The sequence below is a fragment of the Pristis pectinata genome, chromosome 23 (assembly GCF_009764475.1).
Source record: "Pristis pectinata isolate sPriPec2 chromosome 23, sPriPec2.1.pri, whole genome shotgun sequence".
Classification (NCBI taxonomy): domain Eukaryota; kingdom Metazoa; phylum Chordata; class Chondrichthyes; order Rhinopristiformes; family Pristidae; genus Pristis; species Pristis pectinata.
In genome coordinates this window covers 8,078,494-8,102,250 of record NC_067427.1, presented here as the reverse complement: position 1 = coordinate 8,102,250, position 23,757 = coordinate 8,078,494, and the positions used below count along the sequence as shown (strand labels likewise).

At 44.6% G+C, this 23,757-nt stretch overlaps 2 protein-coding genes across 4 annotated transcripts in view; one reads left to right on the top strand and one right to left on the bottom strand.

The window, feature by feature from the left end:
- The window catches only part of LOC127582257 (ras-specific guanine nucleotide-releasing factor RalGPS1-like), a 636,204-nt gene that overhangs the window by 301,755 nt on the left and 310,692 nt on the right, over nucleotides 1-23,757 (bottom strand). The gene's annotated exons all lie outside the window — the stretch shown is intronic.
- The window catches only part of angptl2b (angiopoietin-like 2b), a 49,809-nt gene continuing 28,316 nt past the window's right edge, over nucleotides 2,265-23,757 (top strand). The window contains exons 1-2 of the mRNA XM_052037423.1: nucleotides 2,265-2,911; nucleotides 20,688-21,495. Coding sequence (XP_051893383.1) covers nucleotides 20,712-21,495 — 784 coding nt within the window. The 5' untranslated portion in view covers nucleotides 2,265-2,911; nucleotides 20,688-20,711. The remainder of the gene's footprint in view (nucleotides 2,912-20,687; nucleotides 21,496-23,757) is intronic.

Below are 23,757 nucleotides of genomic sequence, written 5' to 3'. Positions count from 1 at the left end.
CCCTTTGACCCACCATGTCGTGCTCGCCATGAGAGAAACTACTTAGCCTACCTGGCCTACGTGTGACTGCAGATCCACCAAGGTGATTGACATGAACTAGTAAGCCACTCACTTAAGGCTATTCGGCCTATTAGGTCCATGCAAGAGCAATACCTTTAGTCTTATGGGGCGGTGCGGTAGTGTAGCGGTTAGCGTAACGCTATTACAGCGCCAGCGACCCGGGTTCAATTCCCGCCGCTGTCTGTAAGGAGTTTGTACGTTCTCCCTGTGTCTGCGTGGGTTTCCTCTCGGTGCTCCGGTTTCCTCCCACATTCCAAAGACATACAGGTTAGGAGCTATGGGCATGCTATGTTGGCGCCGGAAGCGTGGCGACACTTGCGGGCTGCCCCCAGAACATTCTACGCAAAAGATGTATTTCACCGTGTGTTTCGATGTACATGTGAATAATAAATAAATATCTCATCTTATTCTCCATTCCCTTGTTCCCCCGGTATTCCTAAAGCTTATTCTCTCCTACAAGCAAAAAAAAACCAATTGTAATTCCAACATGCCCATCCATTCATCCTTTCTTTTTTTTTGAGGGTGTGACCCAGCACCAAAGGACAATTCACAGTCACCAACTGACCTACCAGCATTCCTTTGCAAAGTAGGAGGGAGCTAGAGCACCTCATGATCACGAGGAGAGCATGCAAACTCCTCACAGACAGCACTCTGAACCAGGACTAAACCCAGGACGCTGGATCCAAGGCAGCAACGTTAACTGTTTGGGGGCGGGGGGGGGGCAGGGATGCAATTTGGAATGGACAAAAAGATGCCAGCTTAGCTCATTGGTAAAGTAACCTGGGATTTCATTATTATGGAGCTAACTCCTCATGTCATATTGGTACAGGTCGCAATATCAAGGGCCACACCCTGCATTGCAATTTCTGCTGACTTCACCTGCAACGACAACAATTAAGGTCCTACCAATATTGCGGGTTCCACAACATCAAGCTTCTATCACAACATCCGACCCAGTCTCGGGCTCTCGGACCCCCTTTCCCGGGGCTTTGCTATCTGCCCAAACAACTCCAGAGCCGAGGCTCGCTTGATCTCCAGCAGATCCCACAATCCCAAGCCATCACCTCCCTGGATCGGAGCAATGAACTTCAGTGCACCAAGTGATGTGTGTTGGAAGAAAAGTGATAGCTACCAAGGTTAACAAAAAAACACTCCACAGACATAATTTAATGTCATGATGTAAATGTTTCAAATAAGTATAGAAAAAAAAGTTAATCTGTTAATTAATCTGAGCTTAATCTGTTGCCCCCAGAAATGAACATACCTGCTGGTTTATGCAAATTACTGCAATTAATAAGAGTAAACATTAGTTTTCCACCATTCTGTCTTTCTTCTCTGTGACCCACTCACAATGTTTTAAGTTCATCTTGCCAATTAGTAAGGGTGGTAGCATAATTGACTTGAAGGAGACATTGAAGCAGACAAACTTTACAAAGAGTTTATGGCATACAGCGAGGGCAAAATGGATTTTTACCAAGGGAAACAAGAGATCCATAGTAAAGGCAGAAGACTGAAGTGGAAGGAGGGTTGAGCTGCGATTGAAGAGACCGGTATAGCTAACTTGAGAGGCTGAATGTCCTGCTCCTGAACCCATTACGCTTTAAGGGACATAGATCCAGTCCAAATACTCTGCACGTCCGATTTAGTTTTGCTACTAGCTGTATAATCAGGAAGTGGAGTTTGCCTGATGTTAAAATGGTATCTTATAGCACACCAAGTCTAAATTACAAATTATCAGCACAGTGCAGAGATCATGTGAAATGCTGGAAGAATCAGCACTGTAAAATTTTATTGTGTGAAATAGTTTAAATAATACAAGATCTCATTAACAATCTGGTTATTCACCATCTAAATTAGCTGAACTTTATCCCACTCAATGTTTGATGTTACTTTCCACAAGTTGTTAAATCACAAATGCATGTGTAAGACAGTACTTTCCCCTAGCTTTACAGAGCTTTGCTAACATAGCTGTTAATGCAATGTGGAGGAGCTCTGCCCTCTGCCGAGGTATATCTATTTTAAACCGTTGACATCTTCATGGGAAGGAGGTTGCATATTTCCGAGCTGCTGTCAATAGGCAGGGTTTTCCGGCACAGGACTTGCCAGAAACTGTGGGGGCAGCCCAGATCCCTTTAATTGGAGCTGACTGCCATGACATCATTGCACTGAAGCGTCGTCTGGAGCCCGCCTACTGGTATCTGTGGTGGAGGAGGGAGGCTCTGTGCAGATTGAACATCAGCTCTGAAACAGAGGGAGTGGAAAAGGAGGTCCTACACAAGACTTGCCTACGTGCTGCTACCTTACTTGAAAGCTCTCCTCGGAATGTAAATACATCACAAAATGATCTAGAGGAGCAGTCGGTTGTCCTTTTTCAAGTCAAGTACTCAGACCCAAGAAGATGACATGCTGGACTTGAAAGCTCCTAATATCATTGACATGCTGATGTTGCACAAAGCCACAACGCAGACAGTGTGCTAACTCACTGCATTAATAAGGTTGCAAGAATTCTCTCAACTCATTCTTTTTAAAAACAATCTTTGCAGTAAATCCTTTGGACCAATGATCAACGCAAATCTCCTAAGTTGACAGGAGAGCAAAGGAATAAAATACTGTTTTTTTTTAAACAAAAAGGCTGATTTTTTTGGCATTTATTCCTTGGAGCTGCTACCTGAGTACCAAGCCCCTTGACAAGCAAGGCACAGTGACTGACACGGGGGAGAGAGAGCCAGGCGTCTCTGATAACTGACCCTCTGGTGAGATGCTACACTTCACAGAAGCATTTAGTCCAGTTAAACAGAAGAGGCAAGAAAGCTAATAGACCAAGGACGACAATATTGGCAACGTCAAGCTGGTAAGGAAGTCTCTTTCAATACCTCAAAGAGTTTTAAATGTCAAATTTCGAAGGAAAACAATTAGGGGACAAAGGTTTCTGTTTTTTTCAACAGGCATGACGCTTACCATTGCAAATCAAATTGAACTGCACTAATATTTAAATCCCGATTTTTTTTTGCTGGCTTAGATATAGCAAATTTAAGAATTCCAGTAAGTTTGCTGAAGTAACATTCTTGGCACAGTCAGTAAAAGTAACATGATTAGTAATATCATTGTGTGACTTTGGGATCACAACCGGTGACCCTGTTGTAAGATAAAGCAACAGAGTATTGCAGGAAGATGCATTTTTGAATCAAAATCTTTACTTGTGGTTTACTGGTCTACAAAATTGGCACCTTGCCTTTGTGATCAAAAGGACTTTATTAAATAGCAACTTGCTTTTCACAGCAGACCTGAGAAGTAATTTTGTTTCCTTTCACACTTTCTTAAAGTGATTCAAACCACCCCAGTACAGGTAAAAAGAGCCCAAAAAGCTCAGCAAGAACAACAACTCGTCTGTCCCACAAAGTGAATTGTTACTTACATTTCAAGGTAACAAGAAATGGAATGTAAAATCTCCAGACACAGCATCACTTTACACAGACCCAATTACCACAGAGCATAACAGACTCCGTTTAGAAATGCTGGGAGTCACTTGAATGTACAGTACCTTTAAATGCTCGATTGAACTCCACAACAGAGTAAAATAAACTGCGACTGAATGAAAACTCCAGCGACCGAGGCAGGAATAGTTTGTTTCATTATGTTTATAACGGGACTAAATGGAAAAAGAATTGTTTTTATAAACTGATTCTTAAAGTGGAGGGTTGCAGCAGTTTTAAAGTAGATATTCCAAGTTCTTTCGCAATCGATCAGCAGCTTGCCCATGACAGGAGAATTTAATGAGGTGCCCAAAAATGCTAAGAATCCCCAGCAAGCTGGTCACCATTGGGATACAGTCTCTTAGGCTGGAGAAAATCCCCTGGGAAAACTTGGCATTCTGGATTTGAATGAAACAAAAGTTTCTTTCTCCTTGTGTGCAGGAGGGGGGTGGGGGGGGGGAAGTAGGAGGTGGGGGCATGGTGGGTGGGGGAGGGGAACTCTACTGCCTTATCAGTTGAGAACCAAGAGAGAGGGACGACTTTCCTCCCTCCCCCCCCCCCCCCCCCCCCTACAAGCCTACCCCGCTCTCCTTTCTTCTTGCACTCCAGGAGTTAAAAGGGGCTGGTCTCACCACCAGACACACTTTCCAGAAGCAAACTGACGCTTGAGGAAAAAATGTTGGCAGGCTCAAGAGCTGTTACTGAACTGAAAGAAAAACAGCATTACAAAGAAGGGGGAAGGTATCAACCTCTTTCAGACCCCAGGTAACCCTCCCCTTGCACGACCCAGTAACCCAGCAGGGAGGTGGTGGAGGAGACGGGTGACAGCCAGGGGCAAGAGCAAGAATTGTTCTTGGAATCTTTGTTCCACAGAGAGAGAGAGAGAGAGAGAGAGAGAGAGAGAGCAGAAAGCCCTGAAGCATATTAACCACCACAGACAGCGTTTCAAAGGCAGATCGGGTTACCACTAGAGTGCTTCCTACGTCAGCCAGTTCCAGAGGCAGGTAACGCAGTAACCCGGCACAAGTTGCAGTATGCTTGCCACACAGTTGGGGACACCGCTGGGACCTTCAAAAACTGGGGTGCATCACGGGGGTGGGGGTAGGAGGAGGAGGGGGGCAATGTCCAATGCAAGCTCAGCAAGTGTGATTCAGCCAGGCGAGGTTGAAAGGAGGAGGGAGACCCTGCCGCGGTCTGGAGTGGGACTCGAGTTGGGAACAAAAGCTGTCACGGGCATCCAATGCAGAGCAGCCCACGAGTGAGATCAGGGCTCGGATACCAGCGAGCCCGGTGGCAGTCGATGCCCGCTCGGTTACGGTGGCCCTCGCCCCCTTTCACAGCAACATCTCGCAACTAAACCTGCGGTTTCACGTTCCGTTATAGCGGAACGCGAGCACATACGGTCGCTCCTCAATGGGACGCCGGACAGGACGGTCGGAAGCTGCGCTCTAGTTGCACCGACCGGACTGCAGACGGTGCAACATTTCTCTTTAACAAACGCATGCATTTCGGGGCTCCTTTTGCTATTTTACTCTCTGGGAAGGAAAACATGAAGATGATCAAATGTTAGGCTTGAGGCAATTTAGTCCAATTCAGATTTCACCCCCCTCCCCTCCCCTCAATTAGATTACAGCAATGTCAGTCTACACACTGCCCCAAGTCCAAATACACCGGGAATTTGTATGGTTCACGCCGTTATCAGGCAGAAGGTGTGTCGGATGAGGACTTGTCTTCGACTTCCAGCAAGGGTGCGCACTTAGAGAAGTTTGGTTCAAAGGAAAAAGTTTTTAAACTTTTCCCTCTTAGCTGCATTGAGAAGGAAGGTTGGATTTGAAGCTGCCCTCCCGAGAACAGGTGGCTGGGGTCGAACGCAGCGCACCGCCTGAGGTTCTCAATGCGCCGATGTACGGGAGAGGGGCGTCGGCAGAGCAGGGAGAGGTCGGGGAGAGGGGGGTGGGGGTCAGAGGGGGGTGGGATCAGGGAGAGGGGTGGGGGGGTCAGATTGGGGGTAGGGTAGGGTCAGGGAGAGGGAGAGGGTAGGGTGGGGTGGGGTGGGGTCAGTGGACAGAGAACAGGAGGAGAGAGGGAAAGGGAGGAGGATGGAGTGCGAATTTAAGGGAGAGCTGGGAGAGGAAGTGGGCGGAGGGGGAGAAGGAAGGGAGAACTAAAAGGGAGAGAGTGAAATGAGAGAGAGAGAGATTGGAAGGGCCGACTGACACAGTTGGCACACCTCTTGCAATTATACGATTACTCCAAGAGTATTAAACATCCACTGTCACGGAGTTACAATGAGGCAGATTGGATGGTTATGTACAGCATGCTTTATCTACACCACCAGTGCATACATGGCAGCAAAAGATTCCTGGGACAGAGTCACTCAGCACAGGAACAGGCCCTTCGGCCCAACTGGTCCCTGCTGATCAAGACGTCCATCTAAGTTAGTCCGATTTGCCCGTGTTTCACCCATATCCCTCTCGGCCTTTCCTATCCATGTAGCTGTCCAAATGTATTTTAAATATTGTCATTGTACCTGCCTCAACCACTTCTTCTGGCAGGTCATTCCACATATGGACCACTCTCTAGGTGAAAAAGTTGCCCCTCGGGTTCCTATTAAATCCCTACCCTCTCACCTTAAAGCTATTGCCTCTAGTTCTTGATTCCCTAACCCTGGGAAAAAGACTGAGCATTCACTCCATCTATGCCCCTCGTGCCTTTATGCACATGAAAGGTGGGGGATGAATAAAGAGATAAAAGATACCTCTGCCACCACACTGCCTCATATAATGGAGCTTGGAGAACTTTCATTTGCCAACTCTTGCTGATCTAGGCTATGCAGAATAAGTCACGATCGAGACTATTCCAAAACAAAATTCCTACCCTGTCTCAAGAGTACTAACTGTAGCTTGGGTATGCCTACGTTGCAATCCTGCTATCAATTTTCCAGAGATCAACTAATTTCTTTATTCTAGTTACAAGCAAGGGGTTAAGGGAAACAAACTAGTGCACAGCTGAAAAGTTGTGAACAATTATTGAGAACTGATTTCCAAAATCCTCATGCAGTAGCTCAAGAAATGTTTGAATTTCCAACAGATGTCAATGCCAGGTACCAAGCGTTTCTCCGGAAATCCCAGTGCCACTCAGAGTCCTATTGTGTTTTCTTTCAAAGTGGAAAGAAACAAGAGTTATTGTTCACTAATTGCATTTCCCTTGACGCTATTCTTGTTCACGAAACACAGCAATATTGCAACGTACCACAGGAGTTTGTTGCCTGGCAACTCTACTGAAACTGCTAAACTTCATTAGGCATGAACTTAAAGAATAAAGTCCCAGTGAGAATGGTTCCAAAATATCAAAGTGACATAGTCCAAAGTAGAGTCTCAAACAACAAAGCAAAAGACTTGCATTTCTATAGCACTTTTCACAACCTCAGCATCCCAAAGCATATAACATCCAATGAAGTACTATTGAAATGCCGTTCTGGTTGACTGATGGCTTTGGGCTGAATTTACTTGTGTGTATATCCCCAACTTGGTATTGTTAAATGGTTTATTATTGCCACATGTACCAAGATACAATGAAAAATGTAATTTTGCAAGCCATCCATACAGATCATTTCAAAGCATAAGTACTTTGAGGTAGCACAAGGAAAAAGCAATAACAGAATGCAGAATATAGTGTTACAGTTGCAGAGAAAGTGCAGTGCAGGCAGACAATAAGATGCAAGAGCCATGATGAGGTAGATTGTGAAGTCATGAATTCATCTGTAACAAACAAGAAATCCATTCAAGAATCTTATAACAGCACGATAGAAGCTGTCCTTGAGCCTGGCGGTACGTGTTTTCAAGCTTTTGTATCTTCTGCCTGACAGAAGGGGGGGAGAAAAAACGAGAGAATGTCTCGCGTGGCAGGGGTTTTTGATTATGTTGAAAAACACGATGACGCTGGAGGAACTCAGCAGAACAGGCAGTATCTGTGGAGAAAAGCAGGTGGTCAACGTTTCGGGTCAGGACGAGAGCAGTGACAGGTCGACGAAAGAAGGGAGGCAGGGTGGGCACACCTCCCCTCTTCTGTCCACCTATCACTGCTCTTTTTCTCCCCCCTATATATTGCGCTTCCCCTTTTCCTATCTTCAGTCCTGAAGAAGGGTCCTGACCCGAAACGTTGACCGCCTGCTTTTCTCCACGGATGCTGCCTGGCCTGCTGAGTTCCTCCAGCATCATCGTGTTTTTCATCTAGATTCCAGCATCTGCAGTCCTTTATTTCTATTTGATTGTGTTGGTTGCTTTTTCCAAGGCAGTGAAAAGTGTAGACAGAGTCCATGGAGGGGAGGCTGGTTATCATGATGGACTGGGCTATGTCCACAACTCTCTGCAATTTCTTGTGATCTTGAGCAGAGCAGTTGCTGTACCAAGCTGTGATGCATCCAGGTAGGATGTTCTAAGGTGCGTCTATAAAAATTGGTGAGGGTCAACAGGGTCATGCCAAATTTCCTTCACCTTCTGAGGAAGTAGGAGGGCTGGTGCGCTTTCTTGGCCATAGTGCCTACCTGGTTCGACCAGGACAATCTATTGGTGATGCTTACACTGAGGAACATGAAGCTCTTTTCATCACACATTGTTTTGAATGAGTAGCCTGTGCCCCAACTGAGCTTATGCCTTGTGCATACATCTAGCGTGACACTATTACAGTGCCAGCGACCCAGGTTCAATTCCGGCTGCTGTCTGTAAGGAGTTTGTACGTTCTCCCCGTGTCTGCGTGGGTTTCTTCCGGGTGCACCAGTTTCCTCCCACATTCCAAAGACGTACGGGTTAGGAAGTTGTGGGCATGCTATGTTGGCGCCGGAAGCGTGGCGACACTTGCAGGCTGCCCCCAGAACACTCTACGCAAAAGGTGCGTTTCACTGTGTGTTTCGATGTACATGTGACTAATAACGATATCTTAATCAGTAAGAAGCATTACCGCCAATTTGCACACATCAATTTCCCACCACGAAATAAGACCAAATAATGTCTTTTAGAAATGTTGACCAAGGGATAAATATTGGCCACAACACCCGGGAAAACACCACTGAATTTAGCTTTGAGAATATCACGCCGAGCTTTCAGAATGTTTATCCACACCACTCATCAATCCTGTTTGCCTCTGGGATGTGAATGGGCAGGAGTGTGATGATGGGGAGGAAAGTTGGGAGAGAGAAAACGTGGCCGGGAATGGAGTAAAATAAAAAACAAATAAGTAAGAAAATGACAGTTTTGTCAGGGAGATGGTTAAAGTAAAACCTGAGTGAGTCGGCAAGTGTCACCAGTTGCAAGTTCATCGTACTTTGGGGACCAGATGTTGATGCTTCACAACCTCAGCATTCCGCAGCATGTAACGTCCAATTTAAGTTCTCACAAAATCACCAAAAGTATCCGATTTTGCCAAACGTGAATAAAGACCGGAGACTAAAGTAAATAAACAAGAGAAGAATTCAAGCCCTATTATCAGCCAACATCACAAAAATGAACCATTAGATCATTTACTTCACTGCTGTCTGCATACCCTATTCAGCCTGGCTTATGTTATAATAGTGGCTGCACTTCAAAGAGTATTTCATTGGTTGAAAAATGCCTTGGGACATTACAAGCCTGTGAAAGGCATTATATAAATATAATAATGGCCTGTATGGAAAACTACTCTTTCAACTTTGAATGAGGTAGAAAAGGTGGCAGAAAGAACTGGCACTATAAGACTGTGGTCCTGCTGGCAACATTCTCACCTGCAGATCAGAGGGTTTAAGTGACAAGAGACTCGTATACATAGATCGAGGCTGATGCTCCAAGTGAGGGCTGCCTGTATGATGAGATGATTCTCTGTCTGCTCTTGGATGGACACAAAAGATCTAATTCTGAAGAAGAGCAAGGAAGTTATCCATAGTCTCCTGGCCCATAGTTACCCTTCACCCCACAATACTTGGAAAATGGTCATTACCAAGGAGACACAAGAGACTGCAGACGCTGGAATCTGGAGGAAGGAGCAAACTGGATGCAGAGTCTTGACTCAAAATGTTGACCATCCTTTTGCCTTCATAGCTCTGCTTGATCCACCGAGTCCCTCCAGCAGCTTGTTCCTTTGTCAATATCAAGCACTGTTTATGGGAGCTTCCTTACCACAAATCAGGTCTCACACCTCATACATTACAGTGGCTGAGGAGCCGTTCCCTGACTCACGTTGCATATTCTTCTATCTTGAGGCGGAATGGATCCTCGCTATGGATCCATTGGAAATGCAGGGAGCAGTATCAACCTCTTCTGTACTAACAAAAGTCTTTATCAGCCCAGATGGACTGTGGACCTTCCTTCCCAAGTTCAGCTGCCCTCAGGAATTAATTTCTATGTTACCATAGCTACATGACAGCATGCAAGCTGTGGTCCTAACCGAATGTGAATAAAAACCGAAAACTAAAGTAAATAAACAAGAGAAACATTCAAGCCCTATTATCAGCCAACATCACAAGTCTGACACTGTGCAGACTGGTGTCAAGTCGGACCATGTCATTGTCCCAACACTTCTCTATCCTTCTTGCTGCACGGTTGCACCTCATCCCCAACAAGCTTCCTGCTGGAGTGGAGCTAACCTGCAGGAAAAATGGGAAACTGTTCAAGCTTGTCACCTCCACTCCAAAACCATAGCCAGCCAACCTCAGCAGTCAAGGTGCGGTGCAGGTTTGGATGCTGAGATCCAAGTCATAGTTGACTAGTTCATTGAAAATAGGCCTCGTACCAACCACATGCAAACCAAAAGGTCCTCTATCACCCTGCTCCTTCTCCACCACACTGTACCCCAACCCATGACCCTGAAATGTGGATCACTTCCCATATCTGTGGTGCCACGTCTGAACAAGGCGGACAGCGATGGTGCAATTCACCATCATCTTCTGTGCACCGACACAGCCTTTGGTTGTCTGAGGAAGACTGAGACCTCAAAGCTCTTGGTCAGCAGGGATCCCTGCCCTTCTGAGACTTGGACTACCTACAGCAAGCATCTCAAAGCAGGGCAGAGGTACCACCAACTCTGCCTCTGCAAAGTCCTCCAAATCCAGTGGCAGGGTACGTGAACAAACACAAGGCCAAAATCATCAGCGTGAAGGTCCACGTTACACTCAAGTTGGCTCCAAGCAGGCAAGTCCATTGTTTGTTTGCCCAACACCAGACTCCTGAAACAAAGATGCTATTCTGAGCCTCATTGATCACTTCAGAACTAAAGAAATTAGTCAAGGATATTCTGAAAGACACCTTGTCAAAGTGTGAAATTCCCACCAACTCATGGGAATCCCTGGCCCATGACCTCTTAAAAGGGAGAAGAAGCATTTGGGATGGCTTTGGGAGCCTCATATCCATGCACTGGGAGCACCAAGAAGCCCAGGATAAACCATGGGAGGAGCACATCATCTCCCAAACTAGCCACCTGCACCATCAACCACTTCCCGCCACTTCTACTGCAGTGTCTGCAGGTCCTACATTGGCCTCATCCATCAGCTCAGAACTATAGTGGAAGCAGGTTCTCCTTGATGCTGAGGAACTGCCCCGAGAAGACGACAACAGTGACTACACTTCTAGTAGCGCCAGCACGTCACAAAAGGTACTGCGGAAAGTTTCCATATAAAATCATCTGTGTGTTTTACTAATAGAAGCGGGATTGCATTCTGCACAATGCCAACTGGCTTTACCTTTAACTGGCATTCCGTGCTCATCAGGGTGAGATTTGTGAGCACTCAAGCAATGACTGCCAGCTTCAAGCACTGCAGGGATGAAGGCACATGATACTTTTACAGTGCATTGAACAATGCCTTGGCACTGATCTCAGAGGAGTGCGAATGACTGCACGAGTATCGTCTTTCTCCACTCCGTACTTGAGCCAGCTTTTTGGCTTTACAGTGAAAGTGCTATTTTAGCACTGTCAAGTTGCAGGAAATTTATGCTTGATGGAGAATTCCAGAGCCAAACGATGTAGGGTCTTCCAGAGAGAAGCAACATTTGACTCCACAATACAGGCTGCCTTCCAGCCTGGATCACCGCAGGGAAAGAAAACTCTTATGAGCTTCTGAGCCTCACACTTCTTACTAAGCTGTGCACTTTCCCAGATGGTTTACGACCAAATACGGGGGTTCCCCTGGGTTACGGAAGACCTGACTTACAGAAATATGATTTTACGGAGATTCTCCCATGAGTTTAAGAATTTTTCAAGATAGGAAAGTTAGTTACAGAAATGCAAACATCTTCAGGAGTTAATGAATAGCGGTGACAGTTAATTTAAAAAATAACCAGTCTTCAAAAAAAAAGCTGTTTACAGATAACCTTCCCACAGTAATCAAAGAGACACCATTGTCTGTTAGGAACGTAGGTGCCGGTTCACAGTGGGAGGCCACTTAAGAGATTTGTTTTGGAAACTGGCAAGGTAATCTATTCTATTAACACTTGTAAAATAAGTTATCAAAATCTGTAGCATCCATTCATTTAAGGCCATCAAAACTTGCCATTGGATGTAGGACATTCTGAATCTGTACCATTGTAACTACAGAGGGAAAGGTAATAAATAAATGTTCGTGTTAACCAACCCTCATTGAAATTGTTCATTTCTGACATGGATAAAACAGTATATGAACTGTTCTCAGGAATGGAGCCTTTACGTAACCTGGTGACTGCCCGTACCTCACTGAGAAGCAGCTATTGTTGTGAAGTGGGAAATAAAACAGCCAATTTAGGCACAGCAAGCTCCCACAAACAGAAAACCAAAAATGACTAGATAATAAGTTTTAGTGATGTTGATTCAGGGACAAATGTTGGCCAGGACAAAGGTAAAACTCCTTGAAATTTTGTCATGGCATCTCTTTATGTTCAGAGAGCAGGGGGTGGTTTTCAGTTTAGGGGTTCATCCCAAAGACAGCACCTGCAACAATGCAGCAGTGCTTCAATATTACACTGGGACAAGAAGCTGTATTTTTCTGTTTAAGTCAGCCACCTCAGAAGCCACAAAACTGGAGTGGAAGCAAGTCACCCTCAGTCCTGGGAACTGGCTAAGGTGATGAGGGAATTCAGGAAGGGGGTGGGTCCACATCTTATTCTTCTGTATTTGAGCCTGGATTGGCTGATGCTTATTTTGGTAACCAAATCAATATCCACTTCTGCTCCAAGGATCAAAAGGCATACACAAAAATAAACCCATTTAAAAGGAGCCAACTGTTTCCATTTTATCCCCCAGTAGAAGTGTGCAAATTCCATAAATGCGCACTAATTATTACCCAAAAACGCAGGCACAATCTAAAAATATCGCATGCATAAGCTCTTGTCCCAAATGCCTAGAGTGCCACACCTAAAATGTATTTTTAAGCAGCTTTATACAAATTCATACACCACATATAGTTCTGCTATTAATGGGACATTTCTTGGAAACTGTCTATTGTGAAAATTGGTATTGATATTGGTTTATTATTGTCACTTGTACCGAGGTACAGTGAAAAACTTGTCTTGCATACTGATCGTACAGGTCAATTCATTACATAGTGCAGTTACATAGGGTTAGTACAGACTGCATTACTTTATTGTCAAAGAAAAGTACATAAATTTTTGAGACTTTGAATAGTACTTCCCCTCTTTAGCTTTGAGGGGAGGGAAGGAAATTCCTAACAATGTTTGGATTTCCTCAGAATTTGGAGAAGCACTAACAAGTGGTGACACGAGATTGAGGTCCGGATAACTGCAGTCCAAAAACATTAAAAAGTTGAATGTTTGTGTAATTAGGATTCTTGCTCCATGTGCTCTTAAATTTCACGTATGGGTAAACATAAATATAAAATCTATTTTACATATTTTATATAGTCTATATTTAAATATGTAGCTAATAATTACATTCAAACAACATTTTAAAAATACAACAATGATACAAAAGTATGACCGTTAAAGAGTGACAAATTTTAACCTGTATAACCTGACCATATCCAAACCTCAAATGCTAATCAGTATCAAGGAATTCATTCTGGAGATGTGCTGAATGACAATCTTTTCTTCACTGTTGAAGGCATCAAAGTCAAGTGAGGTGCTGTTTATCCTTAACAAACATTTAAACAGAAAGGGGGGCAATGTCCAGGAATTATGATGTAATTATATTCCTTTTATTACTTAAAAAGCAAAAAAAAACTGAAATCTGAAAAGAAAACAGGCAGTACATGAAATACTCAGCCGGTCAGGCAGCACCTGCAGAGAGATAAACAGAGTTAAAGGTTCAGAATGGACACATTTCAACAGAAGTGATGAAAGAACATCAGGTAACTCTGTTTCTCTCTCCACAGATGCTACAAAAACTTGATGAGCATTTTTGCTTATTTTTAAAATCTAAGTGTATGTATCAATGCCTTTAAACAATTTACAGCTTCCACAGGTGTTGTCGGACAGAAACCAGTGTTTACACGTGAACAGATCAATTCTTTCTTTGCACGGGGGAGGGGAAAGAATGCAGAATAAAGAAGCATAAATGGGTTTCTGTTCAATTTTTGCCAACAATTACACGTGTAGACAAACTAAAATGAAACCTTGGACTGGACTGAACCTTGCAAAGATTGGTTGGATGCTGATTTGGGATCACTGCTGATCTCCCATTCTAGTTGAGTGAATGCAGTAAGAACTCCACACCACTCCGCTCTTCCTCCCCAGAATTCATGTGCCCTTGGGATCAAATCTCTCCGTGAGCAGGTGCTGTCGGCAGGAACATTGCTCCTGTAATCCACAAGCTCATTCAGGGAATGGAATTCTCAGTAAAACAGTTTCAAACATTGCCAGGGTCTGGGATTTATTAAGATTTCCCTTTCTTTTAAAATATATAAACAGAGCGGTGCTAAATGCCAGCAACAGAAAAAGTTACTCTGACGTGTTATGCTTTACAATAGACACCCCTCTGAGACAGTCACGGCCAGAAAATATCCTGCAGCAGACTGTGCCAAAAGAAAAACAGAAAGGCAGATGGGAGGGGTAGTGAGGGGAAGGGAAGAAGAAAGATGAAAGAAGACAGAGACACACACAAATGTACCATAAAAATGGTAACATGTCACACCAGCACACAAGTCTCCCTCTTGCTCTTTCCTTTGCTGTCTAACAATCTGAGACTTCAATTAATGGAAACAACTTTCTTGAGTACAATTAGCTTTTCTCCCATAATCTTTTGGTCAACAATGAAATAAAATGTCAATTTTGTATTTCGTCGGGGTTATATTTCACAGTTTAATTACTTCAGGTTTAGTAAAATACAGTAAAAGTTTGGTCACTCAGTATTTCACTGTCGGGTAATCAACACTTCAGAGGGAGTGTGTGGGTGGACATTGGGGCAGTGCCGAGGGAATCGCCCAGATTGTCATCAGGGTCAGCTTGTATATTTGGTTAACGGGCACCTGTCAAGTCTCCACATGCTGGGTAACCAAACCTTGAACGTATGAACCAATGTGCAAACACAGATACCAACAAACAGTCCTGTGAACATAAAATGATACCAAGCTTAAATTGACTGGCTGAACACAACTGTGTAATAAGTCACATGCTCCATTCCCTTAAAAAATACTTAAAAGTAGACTCTAGCACCAGCTTTTACAGTATTTTGAAATATTGTGTTTTCTCTTTTGACAAGTATGTTTGAACTCTTTCCCTCAAAACTCCACACTAATTGGAACATCTCTCCCTTTGATTAATCCCTTGCACTAAAAGGTATCACTCCATTACTCTTCGAGGAAGTTCTATACCTGGCTCAATGTTTCTAAGGAAGTTCAGGGTAAACATTTGATGGCACAAATTTCTACCATCCTCTCACACCTTCTGATACAAATGTTTGCTAAAGCCTTTGAAACCCTCGTCTTCATCTAGTTTAGCAGAATTTCAGTTAAGATCATAAAAGTGGCCTTCAAACAAAGGAGTCACAGAGATATTCTCCCTGTCATCAAAACACGGACTGAGAAGTTAACAGGATGGGTAGATTTAAGGCTGGAGCTGGGGAGCAGAAACAGCCCGGTCGGTATATTGTCGCGGGGTGAGGAGTGAGGCAGAGGCCAAGGGGTGCTATGCCCGAGGTCATACACGTGTGCATGCCTGCAAGTGTACACGTTCTGGATGGCACCTTAATATGTGAGCACTGATGCCCATGCAACACAGATGGGTCTCCAGTCACCTTGCTCCCCTTTGCCACTCAGTCAAGACCATGCTCTGTGAAGCCGGGGTGCAACCGCTCCCCTACATCACAATAAACCACACATGGGCAACTTCCACTCCTCAGTACGAAGGCTCCACGTGAGCGGTGGAAGGAGTGCACCACCTCACAAACTACCCACCCGCCTACCCCGTCTGTGGAGAGTCATCAGTTCCCACATCAGCCACCTCAGAACCCAATCCTATGGGACTGCCCAAGAAGATACAAGGCACTAGTTTGGCACCAACAGATTTCGGGCACAGTAATAAAAGGTTGGGGCTTCACAAGGAAGGCGCACCAGTGTCTCTACTTTCTTTGAAGGTTAAGTAAGTTCGGCATGTCACCGAACACCCTCACAAACTCTGACAGATGTGCTGTTGCAAGTATCCTGACTGGTTGCCTCACTGCCTGGGACGGCAATTCGAATGCGCAGGAATGTAAGAAGCTGCAGAGAGTAGTGGACTTAGTCCAATACATCACAGGCACATCCCTCCCCACCATCAGGAGTAGCTACATCCATGATCAAAGATCCCTATCACCTAGGCCATGCCATCTTCTCACAGCTACCTTCAGGCAGGAGGTACAGAAGCTAGAAGTCCCACACCACCAGATTCAAGAACAGCTCCTTCCCTTCAACCATTCAGTTCTTGAACCAACCTGCACAACCCTAATCACTACCTCGGTACAGTAACACTGTAATCACTTTGACCACTTTGCACTACAATGGACTTTGTTTATTTTTTGGTTCTAATTGTGTTCTTCCCTGTACAATTCTTGTATAATTTATGTTTTTCTTCTGAATGTTGTGCCTCTAATACCATGTGCCTGTGATGCTGCTGCAAGTAAGTTTTTCATTGCACCTGTGCGTACATGTACTTGTGCACATGACAATAAGCTCGACTTATAGCGTCACTCTTTCTTAATCACATGCTGAACTTTGTCTTTTGTTTATACATCATCTCAGTTTCTCACCGGTTACAACTGCCCTCTGTGCATGATTGAACTCCAAAAGGTCATGAATAGTTTAAAACATTCAACCAATGTAAATCAAGGAAACAATGGCATGTTTAAACAGTGACGCACTTAATGTAAAATCACCAAAATAGCCACTGGTATACTGTACATGAATAGAGCGTGCCTCAGACTCACCGCATTACATCTGAAGACAAGCCAGCACATATTTTACGGATGAATTTCTGCAAGAATATCAGTACATTTTTATATTGCTTTTTAATCCAGCAGAGGCAGATGTGGATTAAACTGTATATGACAGGCTCTATTTTGTGAACGCATTTGTATTCCTGGCTAGCATCACAGATCGGGAAGGGTGAAAGTAGAAAGCAAAGATTACAAGACAGCCCTGGAGATGGGTGATCAAGTCATTTCGACAGCAGAACAGGACATTGATAAGGTGAAGGGTCCTGTTGTTGTAGACTTGGCCATCTGTTCAATGACCTTGGGGTCACAAGATGCTCAAAGTTCAAAGCAGCAAAAGTTAAACATTTATTTCCTTTCAAAATGGAATAGAAAGAAAATTTACTGGGAAACTTCAACCATCTTTAGAGTTTAAAATTTTCCCATTATTTTGGCTGCTTGGGTTTTTTTTTTAAACTGTTGGTTGGCAAAATCCAGTATTATCAGACATTAAAAAAAATTATCATTTTTTCATTTTCTGTAACGCAGGTTGGAAGCGTGTCCACCTCTCAGTTTATTACATCTTCTCACTGTTCCCCCACCCACTACCTTCCCCACCACCTGGACTCACCCATCACCTGCCTGCGTGTGCTCCTCCCCCTCCCCCCAACTTCTCATTGTGGTTTCTGCCCTCTTCCTTTCCAGTCCTGATGAAGGGTCTCGGCCTGAAATGTCGACTGTTTATTTCCCTCCCTGGATGCAGTCTGACCTGCTGAGTTCCTCCAGCACTTTTTGTGTATTGCTCCAGATACATCCAGCATCTGCAGAATTTCCTGTGTCTCTGCTTGGTCTATTGCCAGCCTTACTGGGGTTGAGTCACTAGCAAGGAATGCAAATGCAATGTTAGCCTTCATTTTGCGAGGACTAGAATATAAAAGCAAGGAATGTACAGCTGCGGCTTTATTGATCAAGACTACATTTGGAATATCGTGAGCAATTTTGGGCCCTGTATCTAAGGATGGATGTGCTGGCCCTGGAGACGGTCCAGAGGAGGTTCACAAGAATGATCCCAAGAATGAAAGGCCTAATGTATGAAGAGCGCTTGATGTCTCTGGGCCTGTACTCGATGGAGTTCAGCAAGATGAGGGGGGGAATCTCATTGAAGCCTACCGAACACTGAAAGGCCTGGATAGAGTGGACGTGGAGAGGATGTTTCCATTAGTAGGAGAGTCTGGAATTCGAGAGCGCAGCCTCAGAATAAAGGGACATCGCTTTAGAACTGAGATGAGGGGGATTTTCTTCTGCAAGATGGTGGTAAATCTGTGGAATGTGTTGCCACAAAGGGCTGTGGAGGCCAAGTCATTGGGTGTATTTAAGGCAGAGATTGATAGGTTCTTGGTTGGTAAAGGGGTCAAGGGTTACAGAGAGAAGGTAGGAGAATGGGGTTGAGAAAAAAGATCAGTCGTGATTGAACAGCAGAGTAGACTCGATGGGCTGAATGGCCTAATTCTGCTCCTGTACCTTTATTCATTTGGCTTTCTTCCCTCAGGTTATCAGCCTACATGGGACCAGGCCCAGTGCTGGGTTGCTGCCCATGGTCCCTGCCCTCTCAGACCAACCTTCTCCAGATTGGGAAGATCAGACAACTCTCCCCTCCCCACCCGAGAACTGTCCTGTAAGGTGGAGCGGGCTCCGAGCAGTGAAATAGGCTTCAGGCAACATTTCCTTTGACGCCCACCCCTTGGGCACGACAGGCTTTGACAGCTTGCCCAGCTTATAAATGTTGCTGAGCGTTGAAGATATTTTGAAAGACTAATCAAGTCATTTGAACTAATGTAACTAAAAAGTATTTGAAAACAAATTGAAATGATGCTTAAGATGCAAACTAAAATAAAATATATTCTTTGGAGTTTAGAAGAATGAGGGGTGATCTTATCTTGAAACACGCAAGATCCTGAGGGGGCACAACAGGGTAGATGTTGAGATGTTTCCACTAGTGGGGTAGCCTCAAGTGAAGGGACGTAGTTACAAGATTTAAAATTGAGGTGCACAGGAACTTCTTGGAGAGAGTGGTGAATCTCTTGAATTCTCCGTCTCGGAAGGCTGTGAAGGCTAGATCTTTGGGGGTATTTGAAGAGGACGTAGAGAACTTTCTGAAAGATCGGGGAGTTGAGGCCTGTGGGAACTGGCAGGGATGAGGAGGTGAGGCCTGCTATCAGCCATTGAACGGCAGGGAAAACTTGAGGGGCTAAATGGCCTACTTTTGCTCCTATTTTCTTATGTTCTCAAACACTTTCCTATTTCTGCATGAATTGGCGTTTCTGTTCCTCCACCAGCCCTCCCAGATGTGAAGCTGAGAGGCCGAGTGTTAAGACCACCTGCACCCTCTCCCCTTATGCCTGTATGCTGCTGAGCTCAGAGGACAGAGCAACTGTGGACGGGAATGCCGTCATTCAGCTTTATTTAGCCCAGCTGTCTACAAACAAATTCAATTTATCAGTAGCCTGTAAATAAAATCCACATTTTGCAAGTCACGTTCTTAAAACAAAATTTATGGATGTCACTTAGGAATATATTACCATCACAAGAGCTTTCTGCAGGAAGTGGGGTGGTTCACACACTCCTATTTACATCAATGGTGCTAAGGTGGAGATGGTTGAGAGTTCCTACGTGTAAAGATCACCAATAGCCTGTCCTGGTCCAACCATGTAGACGCCATGGCCAAGAAAGCTCACCAGCGCCTCTACTGCACTATACTACGACCACAAAGCAACAAGTTTTACGTCATCTAAGTCAGTGATAATAAATCTGATTCTGACTTCCTCAGGAGACTAAGGAAATTGGGCACGTCTCGGGTGACTCTCACCAACTTTTACAGATGCACCATAGAAAGCATCCCATCTGGATGCAGCACAGCTGCTCTGCCCAAGGCTGCAAGCGACTGCACGGAGTTATGAATTCTAGGGAGGTCTTCTGTGATGTTTTGTTTCCCTGTTGTTATTGGTTAAAATCAGAATGATCAAGGTGAGGTTCTACGAAGGGGCAGGACACCCCTTGGCTGTGAGACTGCCCTGTTCCGTTCTGCGTGCTTTGAAACAATAATAAATGAGGTTGACAGTCAGACATACCACAGCTTACACAAATCTGTTATTAAGAGGGCAAGTATTGTTCAACAGTTTTCGATTCCCAGCCACCATCAAGTCTCTGTGTATAACTGAAGTTGACTGGGGACATGTGTGGGAACAGAGGACTGTAAGTGCTCGCCTGTTATTGCCATCAGACCCTCAGGCAGAATCAAGTCGGAATGACCCAGAATGGGTACAGACACTGACAGCTGACGGTTAAATCTGTTTTGAAATTTGGATCATGTTCCTGGCTTGACACAAATCTCTAAGCTCTTTGGTCCATACCAGGACCAATGAACTTAGCATTTTTCTGTGACAGAGAAAATTAAGAGAGCTGGAACCAGTGAGAATGCAAATTTACATCAAGCATGAATCAATAACTCCAACATAAACAGAACACATATTTGTATAAAAAGCAAGGTGTTCACAGCTGGGTCTGGCTAACATTAGCAGACATTATGCAGTCTGTAGAAGTAACATTACGCTGGAGACATATTTGTCTGGGTTGGTAGACAGTGAGATTATAATCGGGTAGAGAATTCTCACCAAATGAAGATATTTCCTAAATTGCTGCAAGATTTACAGTGTAAAGAACATTAATCTCTGGAAAGGTTTTCCTTTTATATTTGGTGAGTGTGTTCTTTTCCCCAGTGCTGGAGTTAATATCATCGTTGCTCTTTCTTCCTTACAGAGGATATTTGCCTGCACAACCACCATGAAGAAGTTGATGCTCGTCACGTTATTGATCCTGATTGAGCTTGCCATTGGCATTGACAAAGTGCAGGAGTCTGAATCTAGCAAGGAAAGAGATGAGCAGTCCTTCCACACGAGCAGACGCAAACGCGCCACGGTGTCCATGGAAAACAAGTGCTCGTATACCTTCATCGTGCCTCAGCAGAAGGTCACAGGCGCCATATGTGTGAACTCAAAGCCTGAGACCATGATGGAGAGTCGGGTCAATAAGCAAGAGCTGGAGGTGATCAACAATGAACTCCTGAAGCAGAAAAGGCAAATCGAGAGCTTGCAGCAGCTGGTGGAGGTGGACGGAGGGGTGGTTAATGAGGTGAAGCTTCTGCGGAAGGAGAGTAGAAACATGAACTCGAGAGTCACCCAGCTGTACATGCAGCTCCTCCACGAGATCATTCGGAAGCGGGATAACGCCCTCGAGGTCTCTCAGCTTGAGAACAAGATTCTCAATCAGACGGCGGAGATGATGCAGCTTTCCAACCGCTACAGGGACCTGGAGCACAAGTACCAACACTTGGCCATGCTGGCAAATAACCAGACCTACCTTATCGCACAGCTGGAGGCCAGGTGCCAGCTGCTGCCAGCTGCCAAGCCAGTGCAGCCTCCACCCCAGAAGCGCAAAAACAATCTAATCACAACCAATGAGATCCAGCGAGATCAGAACCATCAGGACAGGCGGCAACTGGTATTGAACCTGCTGCCGACCATGCCACCTCTCCCTTCCAACATGCCCACCACTAATACGCCGTCTGGTAAGTGAACAGCAGCATGCATGGTTGAGTTTATGGCAGGCACAAATATAATAGAACATTAAATTGTATAGCACAGCGACCAATGATGTCTATACCGAACACAGTGCAAATTAAACTAATCCCTTCTGATCCATATGCCTCCGTTCCCTGCACATTCAGACATCCGTCTAAAAGCCTCTCAAATGCCACTATCATATCTGCCAGCACATTCTAGTTACCTACCGCTCTTGGTATAAAACAAAATTGCCCCATACATCTCCTTTACACTTTCCCCCTTCAAAGCCAAGCCCTCTCAGAGATATGGGGAGAAACACCAATATTTAAACATACAGCACAGAACAGATTAGTTCAATGACATATTGCAACTCAATGTTTATTTAACAATCCTTGAACTAGGGGGTTTAGTCTCAGGATGAGCTGACCCTTCAGGACTGAGGGAAGGAATTTCTTTTCTCAGGAGGTTGAAAGTCTTTGGAATTCCAGAGAGCTGTGGATCACTGGTCGGCAAGCACATTGATAGCTGAACCATGTGGACAAGGGGGTCAAAAAATCAGCCGTGATCTTACTGAATGATAGAACAGGTTCAAAAGGCTGAATGGCCTGCTCCTGAAGATCTTAAATCTCAGACTGCACTAAACAGTCTGTACTCAAACCACCATTATAAACGATAAAATAATAAAACAACTTCAGTTACAAATGACTAGACTTCCTTGCTCATAATGGAGGGTGGGGGGTGGGGGGGAATATGGGTCCCTAATAGAGAGGAAGCAATCTTTTAACATTACTACTGAGTGGCTGGTAACTGGCAATAAAAATGATAACTCTTGCACCAAGATGCTTCATTTTTTTTTCCAAAGAACCATTTTGTTAGCAGAAATGAGTATCCTTAATGCTGGGGTGCTGACCTGGAGTTTTTGCATTTGAATACATAAGATAAGGTAAGATATCTTTATTAGTCACATGTACATCGAAACACACAGTGTCACTACGCTTCTGGCGCCATCATAGCTTGCCCACAACTTCCTAACACGTACGTCTTTGGAATGTGGGAGGAAACCGGAGCACTTGGAGGAAACCCACGCAGACACGGGGAGAACGTACAAACTCCTTACGGGCAGTGGCTGGAATTGAACCCGGGTCGCTGGTGCTGTAATAGTGTCACGCTAACCAGGAAATACAAGTAATAGGAAGAAAAGCCTGTTACATGTTTGACTCAAGCAGCCCCATCCATAAAGAAGTCAGATCCTCTTGTAAATACTACTGAATCCCTATCCATAAACATGACATTTCGTGCAATAGAAATGGAGATCTCCCTTTCACACAAGAGCTCAGATTTTTCCATATCCACAAGTTGCAGACATATTTGCACACACAAAATATTTATCCATCCCGTGCCGAATACAAAGTTCTAAGCCCCAGAGCAAATGAAGGGTCTCGACCCGAAACGTCGACTGTCCATTCCCCTCCACAGATGCTGCCTGACCCGCTGAGTTCCTCCAGCATTTTCTGTGTTGCTCCAGATTCCAGCATCTGCAGTCTCTTGTGTCTCCAAATGAAGATGTAGACCTTCCGCCTCATTTTACCATCCCACTGTACATCCCCACGCTGGTTACTTCTACGTGAAACACACAGATTGTAAGCACATATAATATCAGAAGTTGTACATTGGAAAGCAGAGAAACTGGCTACCTGGCCCACATTGGTGTTTATGCTCTAGCCAAGCCTCCTCCTGAATTTCCTCATCTAAATCTCTCAGCATGACCCTCTATTCCCTTCTCCCTCACATATTTAGCCAGCCTCTCATTAAATGCATCCATATTATTCACTTCAACCACTTCCTGTAGCAGCAAATTCCACATTCTCAATTATTCATTGGCTTCAAAATTCTCCTCTGACCTCCCTTCTGGATTTCTTGATGGGGGGAAGGGATTGTTGGCATTCGGGTCAAAATCCTGCATCAGGACCCAGAATGTCGACAATTCCTTTCCTCCCAGAGATGCTGCTTGACCCGCCGAGTTCCTCCAGCAGATTGTTGGTTGCTCCAGATTCCAGCATCTGTAAGTTCTTGCATCTCTAAGCTCTGTATTGACACCTTTATATAAAGAGATCTTTATTAGGACAGACCTCAACCTTATTTCATCACCAACTACTTTTCTGTTGGACATCATCACTTCAGTCTGTACTGACTTTGCAGAATGTAATTTGGTTGATAGTTTCAGTTCTGTAAGCCTGCTTAATGTCATTTTCAGCTATAGAGTTCTT